Source organism: Sminthopsis crassicaudata, chromosome 5 (genome assembly GCF_048593235.1).
Source record: "Sminthopsis crassicaudata isolate SCR6 chromosome 5, ASM4859323v1, whole genome shotgun sequence".
NCBI lineage: Eukaryota > Metazoa > Chordata > Mammalia > Dasyuromorphia > Dasyuridae > Sminthopsis > Sminthopsis crassicaudata.
Window position 1 is genome coordinate 197,257,966 of NC_133621.1, and position 13,064 is coordinate 197,271,029.

Sequence of the window (13,064 nt, forward strand, 5' to 3'; positions counted from 1 at the left end):
CTTCTACCTCAGAGACTGATGATAGGATTGATTAAGTGGAAATTCTTTTTGGATTTTCTTTAACTTTGAATTATTGATGCTCCTGATTCTTCGAATGATTGCACAGATAAATGTAGCTGATTGAGTATAGCAGGAATCAGGCAAGACTGGAAGCAGTTAATTTCTTGCTAACTTCAAGATCAGGTTTAGAGAGACAGCATATATTATATACCAACATACTTTCTGGCCCTTCATTTTTATATACCAATATAGGAACACATATACTGGTATACATACACATCCATGGATGAATGCATGCACATATACCCATGTACATAAACACATTTATATTCTTCCTAAGTTCACACACACAAAATATTTGTAGGAGCTATTTTTTTGTGGTGGCAAAGAATTGGAAAATGAATAGATACCCATCAACTAGGGAATGGCTAAATAAATTATGGCATATGAAAGTAATGGAATATTATTCTATAAAAATGAATAAGCTGATTTTAGAAAGGCCTGGAAAGATTTACAGAACTGATTCTGAGTGAAACAAGCAAAACCAGGAATATGTTGTACACAGTAGCTGCAAGATTGTGTGATGAACAACAACCAGGTTCTTAGTGGTTCAGTGATCCAAAGCAGTAAACTTTGGATAGAAAACATCTGCATCCAGAGAGAGAACTATGGAGACTCAATATAAACCAACACATGCTGTATTCACTTTTTTCTTTTTCTTTTTCTTCTTTTTTTTTCCTCTTGTGGTTTTTCCCTTTTGTTCTGATTTTTCTCTCCCAACTTGATTCATAAAGAAATGTGTATTTAAAAAAAAATTAATGTACATGTGTAACTAGAAAAAAAAAAAACAAACCAAGTTCACTCACGTACATGAATACATGTGAATGACCACATATTCAACATCACATTTTTACCCGAGAATTCCCTCAGGAAACATGGAATTTGGTAGAGAATTATAAGCTCCTATCATACCCATCTCCTATCTTCTGTTGGCCTTACCCCTGGACCTTCTTCAGTATTGGACTCTCTTTGCATGGCTGCTAATTGGGTTCCTTTATTTCCTCTTTTTCTTGCTTTTTGTGAGGATACAACATCATCACCTGCTTTGAGGGAGGACCTTGAACAATCTAATTGCCTGTCACTCTTAGTAGTTCTCTCTAGCTGCTAATAATCTTCTTGAACTCATTCTTTGATAATTAGCATACTCCTATCTTCCTTCTTTCAGTCTATCCCAGTGATTTTGGACTCTTGACTGCTGATATTCAAATGCTAGTCCCCATTTTTAAGTGTTTGCTCCCTTACTTTCATCTCCCTCAACCTATTTGACCAATGTGCCATTCCTGTTGTACTCCATCTTTCCCCTCTGCTTTCTGGAATTCCTTTCATCATAAACTTCTTCCTTTCTTACTCCTTCCAATTCCTGGTACCGTCCTAAGAACACTTTGCTATGCTATCTTTTCCACTCTGGATATACCTTCCATACTCTCTGATTCAGTGACAAAATGGGAAATTTGGAATACTCCTTGCTCCCCATTTGTATTTACAGGTTGTCCCCCCCATCCGTGACTATTACTTAACCTCTCTTTTGAAGTTCATACTATAAAAATCACCAAACCAAAGTATGGTAGCTGTTGTCAACCCCTAAAACATTTTATTTTCTTCTTCATTGAAGACTGTTCAGTGTTTCTCTCTGCTGTAATTCCTGCCCTCATACTAAGGAATTTCAACACATTTTGATAATCAAGTGCCCTAACTTCCCAGTTTCTCAATGTCATTAGTTCCCATGAGCCTCTGATATTCACAGAGATAATTATCTTGAACTAGTTACAATCCATAGTTCATGAACTCCAAAATTTCTTTGATCATAATCTTTTATTGTTAAATATTTCCCTATGTCATATTCTATTTCTTAAACTACATTTCTTCACCCTTACTATGGCCTCCATTTCTTCCATTCCTCAGTTCTTTCCTGAGCATTCCCATTGCACTGACTGCCCTCTCTTCCTTTACAATTCTCAGCCCCTCAGTTCTGGTCTGGTATCCCTTACTTTCCCACATTTTTATCACCAGTCATACCTTATCGAATTGGATTCTTTCCTATCATGCTACTAAATAGACTGGAGAAAATCATTAAATGGTGCTGATTTGAGTATTCTACAAATTTATGATATTTAGTCTTAATGAAGCAAAGCAATTCTATAGCTCTCTTATTCTCTGTCTTCTCCAGAATGGTTCTTCCAAACCTTTTTTTGTATCTAGTTAAGTCTCCTAAGACTCCCTCTGCTGACCTCCTTGCTTCAGATTTTACTCATATTTCAATGAAAAAATTGGGGTCTTTAGTTGATATCTCCCTCTTCTCTTCTTCTCATTTCATATATATCAGACACCTTTTCCAACTATCGCTTTCTTTATTTCTGTCTTGAATGAAGAGATCTCTTTTCTTGCCAAAGCAAATCCCTTAATGTGCTCCCTTCATCCTATTTCTTCCTGTCTTCTCCACAAATTGCCCTCAGTCTCTTTAATTTCCAATCTCTATTTACTAACTCCTTTTTTTTCTACCTACAAATGCATCTATGCCTCTTTCATCTTTAAGAAATCCTCTCTTGATCCTAACATGTTTACTGGTGATCATCCTGTATCTATCCTTCCCTTCTCAGCTAAACTCCTTGAGAAAACTACCTTATGGGGCTTCACTTCTATTTGCACTTTTCCTCTTCTATAATTTAATTTACATCCTCATGTATGACTTAAATTACTCTTTCCAAAGTTGCTAATGACCTCTTAACTGCTAATTCTAATGGCAGCTTCAATCTTCATCTTTTTTGATATCTCCCTAGCATTTGACACTATTGATCATTTTTTAGAAACTTTCTACTTTTTGGTTGTTATGGCACTGTTCTTTCCTGGTTCTTCTAGCTATGACATTTTCTTAGTCTTCTTGGCCAGTTTTTCATTCATGTTAGCTCACTAATTATGGGTCCCAAGCCTCTGTCCTGAGTTCTCATCTCTTTTATATAGTATCTTATTTGGTGATCTCATCAACTGCCCAATGGTTCAAATGTAATTTCTATGAAGATGAGTCCCAGAGCTCTCTCCTGAGTTGTAGTCCTGGATAGAGTTGGATATATCACAAGTATCTCAAATTTGACATGTCTAAAACCAAAGGAATTTCCTCACTTCAATTCCCTCTTGAATCTCTGCTCTTTTTCCTCGAATTCCTTGTTACTATTGAGGGCTGCACTCTCCTTTTTAATTAGGGTTATATTTGATTCCTCCCTCTACCCCTACACATAGCCTGTCCATTGTAAAATCTTTTTACCTCCAGGACATCTGTCTTATATATTCTCTTGTCTCTGCTCCCACACTGTCACAGCTTCATCATCTTGCCTGGACTTCTAATTGTTCCCCCCTGCCTTATCTCTCTTCACTACAAACCATCCTCCATTCAGCTGCCAAAGTGACTTTCCTAAAATGTCAGAAAGCAGAAGTGCCCATGTCACACACTCCCCTCTCCCTGCTCACTAAATTCTAATTATACCTAATAAATTCCTTATTACCTTCATGTTCCAATATAAAGTTTGCTTTTTGGAATTTAAAGCTCCATTCTCCCCTTCCATTTTCTTTACTACTCTCTATAAACTCTCCTGGAATGCTGTCCCTCCTCATCTCAGCGGTTTAGTATTCCTGGCTTCCTTCAAGGCTCAGTTCAAATCCCAGTTCCTCCAGGAGGCCTTGTCCAGTCTCCTCAGCAGCTAGTATCTTCCTATGTGAGATACTCTCACAAACTTTGCATTTACTCTGTATAGCCTATATGTAGCTAATTATTTACATGTTTTATCCCTCCTTAGAATATGAATTTCTTGAGGGCAGGGATGATTTTTGCCTTTCTTTGTATCCTCAGTATTTAGCATAATGTGTGGTGTATGATAAATACGTAATAAATACTAATTGACTAATCAACCTGTCTACTTCTCCAGGATACATACCTCTGGATGAAATGCGTGGCAGGTGTCTGGGCGCCTTCGGAGTTTCTGGGAGCGCATCCTGTCACACTTGACAGATACATTATGTATATCATTGTTAAAGTCAATAGTCGGAGCCCAGAGGTTGGGCACAGAAAAGGAAGTCTAAATTTAGAAATTGAACATAAAAACCTAGAAGAGCTCTGATTCCTCTGGTGACAGAGCTGCTTTCTGAAGCAGCAGAGAGTGGCAAGAGGAAGGGGTACAGAAGAAGGATTGCATGGATGCAAGGAAGATGTTGGAACCCAATGAACTAATGTGAGGAAAGAAGAGGAAGGGCTGGGATATTCAACACCTGGGACATGGAATACTACTAATCACATACTCCCATCCCTGCCTCCTCTCCACCTCAGACCAGCACAGGCAGAATGGAAGGATATATTTAACTTCTGTGGCCTCTTGAAGGACAGGTGGGAACATGCTGCAGTCACAGGTGGAGTCAGTCACTACAAGAAGGAGGTTACTGTTGGGAATCTGTTGAATCACAAACATCCTGTAGAAAGAATGACATTGTAGTCAAAAACACGAATGGCCAGGACATTGAATTAGACTTGTAGGGTTTAAGAAATTAATAGTCTAGTGATTTGTTTATTGGCTTGAATTTTGATTTGGTGAGCCTGTTTTGTATTTCCTTGTTTTCCCTTGCTTGGGGGAAGACGGAGGGCAAATTAATTTAAAGAATGAGGATAGAGCACTCTACACCTGTCATGTCATCGGTAACCTTCTTGGTTGGTTAAGTGTACATTTTGTGTCATAGAAGGGGTGAATAAGGTTGGTTCATGGTGCCTACTTGGTCAAATTCTAATGGCGTCCTAGGGCAAGTTTGGGGAGAGGAGGTATTCAGTGGCAGAAAACATCATTATCATTTGGGGAAAGCCACAAAGGAGAGAAATCTCCAGAATAGAAAGATAATGAAACTAGGCTGGAGGAATTTAGGTCCTGTTATATTTCTTTCTTAAAGGGTTCAGGGAATAAAAGTAGAAGTGAAGAGAGAGGCTACCAGAAATTTAGAAGACTTCACCATCCCCAAATACCCCCATAAGATGCACCCAAGTTCTAAGGGGTGAAAAAAATCTTATCTCACACATACTTCCACCTATTCCTTAGCTTTCCCAGAAGAGGGAATCTGAAGGATACCTCCTGTAACCCACCTGCCTGGCAGGCAAAGCTCATTCTGAATTTTGCATCCCCACCTCCTTTGTGTGATCTTACTTTTTGCAGCCTCCGCACTCCATGATCCCGTTGGTCTCCTGGATAGAATTCTGGTACACAAATACAGGATACTCTGTGTCACAGGGTTGCAATATATCTTGCTTCTTGTGCTTGTGGGCTATGGAGAGACACACATAAAGAGATATGTACCCAGCCAAATCCAAGGAAGATAACAAGATGATGTCAGAATTGAGGCAAAAAAGTGGAAAGAAAAGGGGTGATGGAAGAATTAGAGGGGAGAATTTGGAAAGAGGGCAATGGCAATAAACATCATAAAAAAAGGAGTTAGGAAACCTGGGTTCTTCCTCTCTAAAACAACAGCCACTCCAAAGTCCTCCAGAAGTGTGGGCAACATGCCCCTCACCCCTCCCTGACTTTTGTGCTGTAGTGCACCCCTTCCCACAAATTCCAAGTCCAATTATTTTTCTTTATAGCCACAAGATACAGTTCTCCCTTAAGTGTGAATCTCCTTGAGGATTATATTTTTAGGGTTTTCCCTCCAGTTGTCTGGGAGAGAATATTAACTCTATTCCTTTAGCAATTGTTTTAATTTTAATCCAAAATTTGATCTTTTTTTTTTTAAACATATGATCTTCTGACTTGGAGCAAATGGGAAATGAGATGATGAAAAGTTCCCAGTTGATCTGGTCTAGAGACTGAGCTGAATGAGGAATACATTTTGCTAAAAATCCATGTTGAACTCAATAATTTACGAGTATTCCAAAGTGGGTGAAAAGAGGGCTGTATATGTCAAATGAGGGAGTTGGATCAAATGATCTTTAAAGACCCTTCTAGCTAGCAATAAGGGTGGTGGCCTAGAGGACTTTTTGTCAGTTATGGTTTGGCTTGGGTGAGCATTGAGGTCCCTTTGATCTCCTAAATTCTGTGATGATGAATCTTTGATGAAAGCAGAATGGAGTGGGCTGAGAGCTCGGCCAGCAGGTGACATGGGAGTATCACCAGAGAAGGTACATCCCACCAGTAATGTTCAGGACTCTTCTCAGGAACAACTAATCACAGCTGTAGGCCTCAGGGTCCCTTAAATTAGGAACATGGTGGGGGAAGGAGAAAGAGAGTGGGGGGAGGGAGGGAGAGAGAGAGAAAGAGGAGAGGAGAGAGAAGGAGGGAGAGACAGAGAAACAGAGGGAGAAAGACAGACAGAGGGGGAGAGAGAGACACAGAGAGAGAAAGAGGGAGAAACAGAGATAGTCATACACACAGAGAAACAGAGACAGAGTCACAGAGATATAGAGAGGAGAGAGAGAAGGAGAGAGAGAGAGGAGATAAAGAGAGAGAAGGAGGAAGGGAGAGAAGAAGGAGGGAGGGAGAAGGAAGAAGGGGGAGAGGGAGAGAGAAGAGAAAGAGAAAGAAAGGGAGAGGAGGGAGGGAGAGAGGAGGAGGAAGGGAGGAAGAGAAAGGGAGGGAAGAAGAAAGAGACAGAGACAGGAGAGAATGATGAAGGGAGAAAAAGAGAGGGAGGGAGAGAGAAAGAGAAGAAAGGAGAGAAGAAGGAAGGAGGGAGGAAGGGAGGGAGAGAGATGTTCTTTATCCTTGGTAGGAAAGAGCCAAACTGATACATACAGGACCACCTTATTTAACAAACCCTGAAACTCAGAACTAGCTCACAGGCTGAGGAAAAGTAAGGAAAATGATATTAATATTCTTTGTTATAGCGCTACACTGGTGTCTCATTGTAGGATAAAGGTGACCCTGGATTCTTAAATGTTATAAGACTTGTCGTTTAATAATTTTTCAGACTTGTCTGTTTCTTCACGACCCCATTTGGGTTTTCTTGGGAAAGATACTGGAGTGGTTTGCTGTTTCTCCAGCTTATTTTACAGATGAGGAAACTGAGGTAAGCAGGATTTAGTGACTTGGCCAAGATCACACAATAAGTAACTGAGGTCAGATCTGAACTCAGGAAGATAAGTCTTCAGGCCCTTTGCTCTATCCACTTTGCCATCTAGCTCCTCATGCTAGAAAGCTTTTAAATATGTGGCTTTTCAAGGACCAGCTTAACTAAATAAATTAGGGGAGGTCTATCAGAAGATTGGCCCTAGTTTGAGGCATGTTTTAGTCCTTACATTGGTAAAGGAAAATCAACTTTATTTTTAACACCATCATTATCTTATTCTTTTAAAATTTGTTTCAAATAGAAATACTCTAAATATAAGTTGTTATTCTTATATATTAATAATCTGTGATTTTTTTTTGTAATTGAATAAGAGTATTGGATGTAACATTTTCTGTGTCTTTATATATTGAAAGTACTTTCAGTCAGTAAACACCAGTAGTAGGAAAGATGACAAAAATGGCATAAACCTCATCCTATTCTGCTGTAGTTTTAATGTCTTCCAAGAAGTTTCTGAATTTGAAAGCTTTTCATTTCATGGGAAAGCAGTTAGTGCAGTAAATAGAATGTGGGATTCGGAATCATGAAGAACTGAGTTCAGATCCTGCCTCAGGTTCTATGTGATTCTGAGCATCTATCTCTGTTCCTCATCTGTAATTTGGGAATAATAACAGCATCTATCTCGTAGGGTTGTTGTAAGGATCAAATAAGTTAATATTTAAATCACCTTGAAAACTTTAAAATATTATATAAATGCTGGCTATTATTAATTTGGATTGAGTTTTCAACATGGTGACATCTATTAAAAACATTGTTCTTAAATTTTTATGAATCTTTATTAATTTGTAGGCAACAGTCCTGATTATGCTCTAGTTCTAAAACAATGTATTTGCTGAATTCTCAAGGACATTTTAGGATGTGCATTTGTAAGAGTTATTTGTTGTTTCTTTATAAAAGATAGCAAGCATTTAGTATAAAATTCCAGTTGCCTATTTTGTCTTTCTAGGTATTGGGTTAACCAATAAATGTTATATTTTTGCCATTTGTAGTGATCTATCATAGAGTTTCTACCACTTCATTTCATAATGTATGTTGCTCAAACATTGGCCTCCTTAAGGATAACTTTTTGTAAGTTCTAGTGGCAATGATCTGATACTGAATTGCTAGCATAAGCCCCACTTTCTCTCTAGATTGAAGACCTTTCCTCCCCTATTCATACTTCTGGAGCCCAATGTTGGAACTAAGTCCTTAAGGTCTGGGAGAAATTTCAGAATGTTCTTCTAGTAGATGTAGTCTTTTCAGTCCTAGAGAACTGGGAATCTGTCATGGACCTTAAGTAGGAGGTTGGGGTTTCTTGATGCAATGGGTGCTTTTTAATCTTCTGTGAGAGACTGAGGCAATAGTGGCAGCATTCCCCAGATAAGGACCCGTGGCAAAGGAGGAAAGGGGGTGGGAGGGATCATGTGGCAATGGGATCTCTTGAAGGAATCTTGCAGTATGAGTCCCTGGACTAGAGCAGAAACAAGCAGCCCAGACTTTGCCCAATGGAACAAAGAACTTAAACTGAAGTTTCTAGGCAACCTAGATTTTAAGAATTGAAAAAGTGGTGGGAAAATTGTATTTTCTTCCCCTTTCTCTCCCACTTTTGCTCAAAAGGAAGGTTTTTCAATTTTAGTTCCCTGTCTCCTTGAAGCTATTTTCAAAGCTATCTCTGAATAAAGATAGTCAATCTTAACTGCTCAGAGATCCTTATTGTTTTTAATTGTGTAAAAGAATGCCAATGGAGATTGGAAGTTGCTGGCTTGAATACATAAGAAGTTAGATAGGTTAGGGTACTAGCCCTGTTCCGATGATTAGACTTCAGAATTTGATCTGGTGTCTTGACAAGGTGAGATGATTTATTAATAACATGTATTTAAAAACACTCTAAAATTACAGAGAAAATATTTCATATGTATTCAAAATTTCCTTTTTCCTAAGATAAATGGACAATGATTGCTAGGTTTGGTTGATCTGAATATAGGCACTCTAGGAAACACCATTAACCTTTGATGTAGAGAGAAGGGAAATGGGAGTGATGACCAAAAGAAAAGTCACATCCCTGAATCAGCCTAATAGAAGGAAAGAGGCTTTTAAAAATGTTTTTTGTTGTTATTGAGGCAATTGGGGTTACGTGAGTTGCCCAGGGTCACACAGCTAGGAAGTGTCTGAAGCTAGATCTGAACTCAGCCCTTCCTGACTTCAGGGCTGGTGCTCTATCCACAACACCAACTAGCTGCCCCCAATATTTGTTCCTTTTTAGACTTTTTTTTTTTTTTTTTTTTGGTATTCCCCAACTAGTAACAGTATAGTAGGAAACGTGCTGGAGTCAGAAAACCTGTGCAGCAGAAATAGGATCTATGCTACAGTTCTGCCTCTGACATTTGCTTTCTATAACTGGCTAAGTTACCTGCCTTCTCCGGAGCTGGACTAGGCCAGCTTCTTGCTTTCCTTTCAGTTCTAAATCCATGATACTTCCACTTATTAGCTCTGTAGGCAAATTGAAAATTCAGTGAACTTCAGTTTCTTCTGTGAAACGGGGATAAGAGATTCTATCTGCTCTGCTTTATCAACTCTCATACAAAATAATAGGGATAAAATGAGATGATGATTGTAGAAATGCTAGAAATCATGATACATATGTAAGGTATCATTACTAATACATGCTCTCCACACAGTATATACTTAACTCCTTGCTGAACAAAGAAGATAGGTAGGGAAAGGGAAAGGAACTATTTGAAGAAGCTTTGGTGAGGAAAGCAAAATCTGAATAAGCCCACAGTAATCTTTGGTTTGGTGATGGTGATGGTGATGACAGAGGGAGAAATGAAATGATCTGGTATTATGGTACAGTGGATTTGGAGTCAGAACTAGATTTTAACTCTGAACTCTTGTTTTTTCTGAGTCAGTTTCCTCATTTGTTAAAAAATGGGGATAATAATACTAGCAACACCCCCAGGGAACTGCCTTAGGATAATTTCTATTCTGCCTAGGATTATCACTTAGAATTTAACTTAATTCTAGTGCCTTCCCTTTTTTAACTTTTTAACATTATCCTGCATATACTTTATTTGTATATGTTGTTTCTTGACTCCCCCATTAGCATGTGAACTGAAGACAGGGATTGTCTTTTGCCTCTTTTTCTATTCCCATTGCTAGGAACATATTGGGTGCTTAATGTTTGTTGCATACTGAATGTTTCTCTAGAGTTTGAACTAAGAGCATTCTCATCTCCTGACATGATATACTGACGTGATATATGGGCATGGCCCCCTGAATGAGAAATATCCTAGAGTTCAATCTTTTCTTCCCCAAGCTTGTAGTCTGCAACATGCCTTTTGTCTTTCATTAGTTGGTTTTACTTACAGTGATGGAAGACGGCTTTGGCTGCTCAGGTCACACAACCAGCACAAGGTGGAGATGGAATCATGAATTCACAAGATGATGGAACAGGAAGAGGGTAAAGTCAGGAAGAATGGAGAGATGACCAGATGTAGTGATGTCACATGGTGATGTCCCGAAGTAGCAGGGAAATGATGTCACACAGGGAGGTGATGGGTTTAGGAGTTGAGAGGAAGGTATGAGAGAAGTCTATATAAAGCATGGTTTAGTGGTCTTTGCACCCATGGAATTCTACCTCAGTAAATTGCCAACAAACATTTCATTAACATCAGGGGAGAAAGCTTCTACTTCCATATTTCCAGCATTGACTTTTCCCCTTTTTAAGTTTCATATGTGTCATACTGAACATATCAGTCCTATGATCTGAAAGGTCCTTCCAAAATTCATGATCCTCCTAACTTCCTTATTTCTTTTAGACTACCATCCTCACAGTTACCTCTGCTAAAAGCATTGATTTCCACCCCTACTAGAAAAACTTCTTCCTCAAAGGACACTTGCGTCTGATGTTTTTGTTTTTTCAGTTTGACCTCTTTGTAGCATTCATTGCTTTGGACCCTTTTATGTGTCATGACTTCTGAGTTGCATTGTTCTCTTGGATCTCTTCTTTCCTCTCTAGTAGTTTCTTCCCTGTCTCCTTTACTGATTCGTTTAGCAAGTGAATGGTCTCAAAGGTCCAGTTCTGCATTCTTTTTCTTTCTCTTTATTTACACTCACTGCTTTGGCATTTTAATTATCCCCATGGCTAATCCCCACTATTTTTGCAATTAATTCCCAAATGTTTAGTATATTTCCAATCCTTTATTCTGTATTCCAGTCCAGACTTGCACCTCCATCTGCCTACTGGGCATCCCTGTCTGTCTGGATGTACCATTGGCAACATGTTCAAAACCAAGCTTACTATCTTTCTTTTATTATAAGGCCTCATAACTATTTGAGCCATTGTCATATCATCCTAAGAGTTCTTTAGGCCTTCACTTTCTTCCCCCTTTTATTCCATACTTAATAGGACTGCTAGATTAATCTTTATGTATAGATTTATTCATATAAATACTCTGCTGAAAAATCTTCAGCAACTTCTTTTAGTCCCTTTTAGTAGGTCATATTCCTTAGCCCACCATTCAAACAAAGCCCTTTTAAATTTGACATCACCCTATTTTTACAGTTTTATTTCATATAAAATCTAACTCAAATATTATCTCCTCTAGGAAACATTTGCTTCTTTGATCTCATATAGCTTGTTGATACTTTTAAAATATATTTAACATATGTGGGATTTTTTATCATAAATTTATGTATATGTATATGTATATTATAAACTCCATGAGGGCAAGTATCTTACCAAAACTTCAGATCTTCACTATTGCTTAAGGTATTATTTACATACATATTTGTTGACTTGTTTTTTTTTTCTTTCTAATCATTATATCCCCACTGCCCAGCATTGCACTCTTCTTTGTAAGTAATTAATAAATGTTTGTTGACTTGAACTGAAATTCAAGAACTTGATCCTCTTCCTATAGAATGCTTGAGATTATCCTGTCTCCCCCAATCTTTGTTAAGTGCTGTGTACTCACCCTCTGCCCTGCTCTCCCACTGCCAGCAGCCCCATGTACTCCACTCTAAGAAGAACCTGTTAAAAAAAATACAAGAGTAGTGTGTATATGTGTGAGGGGGGTGGGGGTAGAAATGCGTAGGAAGTTTTACCTGCTTTCTCTCTCTCTCCTTAAATAGTACCATTTCTTTCTGTAGCTTGGCAAGGGATGGGGGGAAGGAGTCTCACCTGCTCCAGGGACAAGGAAATAGACAGCTCTGTACCAAACACCCAGTGGCTAGCAACTAGTCTTTATTTCCTTTTTTGGGGGGAGATATTTACTCAAACCCTTCTGTGTTGACTAAAATCTAGATTATGGCAATGCACAATGTTGCTTGACTGCCTCCTTGGGCCTTCAGCAAAGCAGTCTATTTTAGAAGCTGAGCATATTGAGGGAATGCCATCTCTATATCTCTGATTCCCAAATATTTGGGCTCTCTCCTTCTCCCCACTGTGTATTTCAATGAGAGTGCCCTAAATAGAGCTAGAATTCCTAGGAAAAGGTCCCCATTGTGATCCCAACCCAGTATAAAATCTCCCCCCCTTACCCCCAAATAATTCCATCAGACACCCACACTCACATGAAGAGCTCACTCATCAGCCATTTGGCAGCAGTCACAATCCAATAGATGGGCTAGAATGATAGAGTACATCATTAAGACCCAAAGCTGGATTCCCCCCAAGCCTCTAGACCTCAACAGCCAAAGCACCCCAAAGAATGTATATCTTAAGTAATATTCAAATTACCCAAATACCCACAACCTCGGCTTCTATTTTGCCCTTAAGAAACAGATTCTAAATAGATTCTCCTCCACTGGAGGAGACATTTAAGGAGGAAGTATGACAAAGTAAAAAGAACACTCCGTGGGCAGCCAGGAAATGAGTTCAAGTTCTGACACTGCTACTCACTAGTTGTTTGGGATTGGAGAAATAACTAAACCCTTAT

The 13,064-nt window shown here is 38.8% G+C and overlaps 1 protein-coding gene across 1 annotated transcript in view; it reads right to left on the reverse strand.

Moving 5' to 3' along the window:
- The window catches only part of CACNA2D4 (calcium voltage-gated channel auxiliary subunit alpha2delta 4), a 176,171-nt gene that overhangs the window by 1,634 nt on the left and 161,473 nt on the right, over positions 1-13,064 (reverse strand). The window contains exons 34-39 of the mRNA XM_074269384.1: positions 12,700-12,752; positions 12,102-12,157; positions 10,492-10,512; positions 5,235-5,352; positions 4,403-4,515; positions 3,987-4,069 (exon numbers count right to left, since the gene is read on the reverse strand). Of these exons, the coding sequence (XP_074125485.1) occupies positions 3,987-4,069; positions 4,403-4,515; positions 5,235-5,352; positions 10,492-10,512; positions 12,102-12,157; positions 12,700-12,752 (444 nt within the window). The remainder of the gene's footprint in view (positions 1-3,986; positions 4,070-4,402; positions 4,516-5,234; positions 5,353-10,491; positions 10,513-12,101; positions 12,158-12,699; positions 12,753-13,064) is intronic.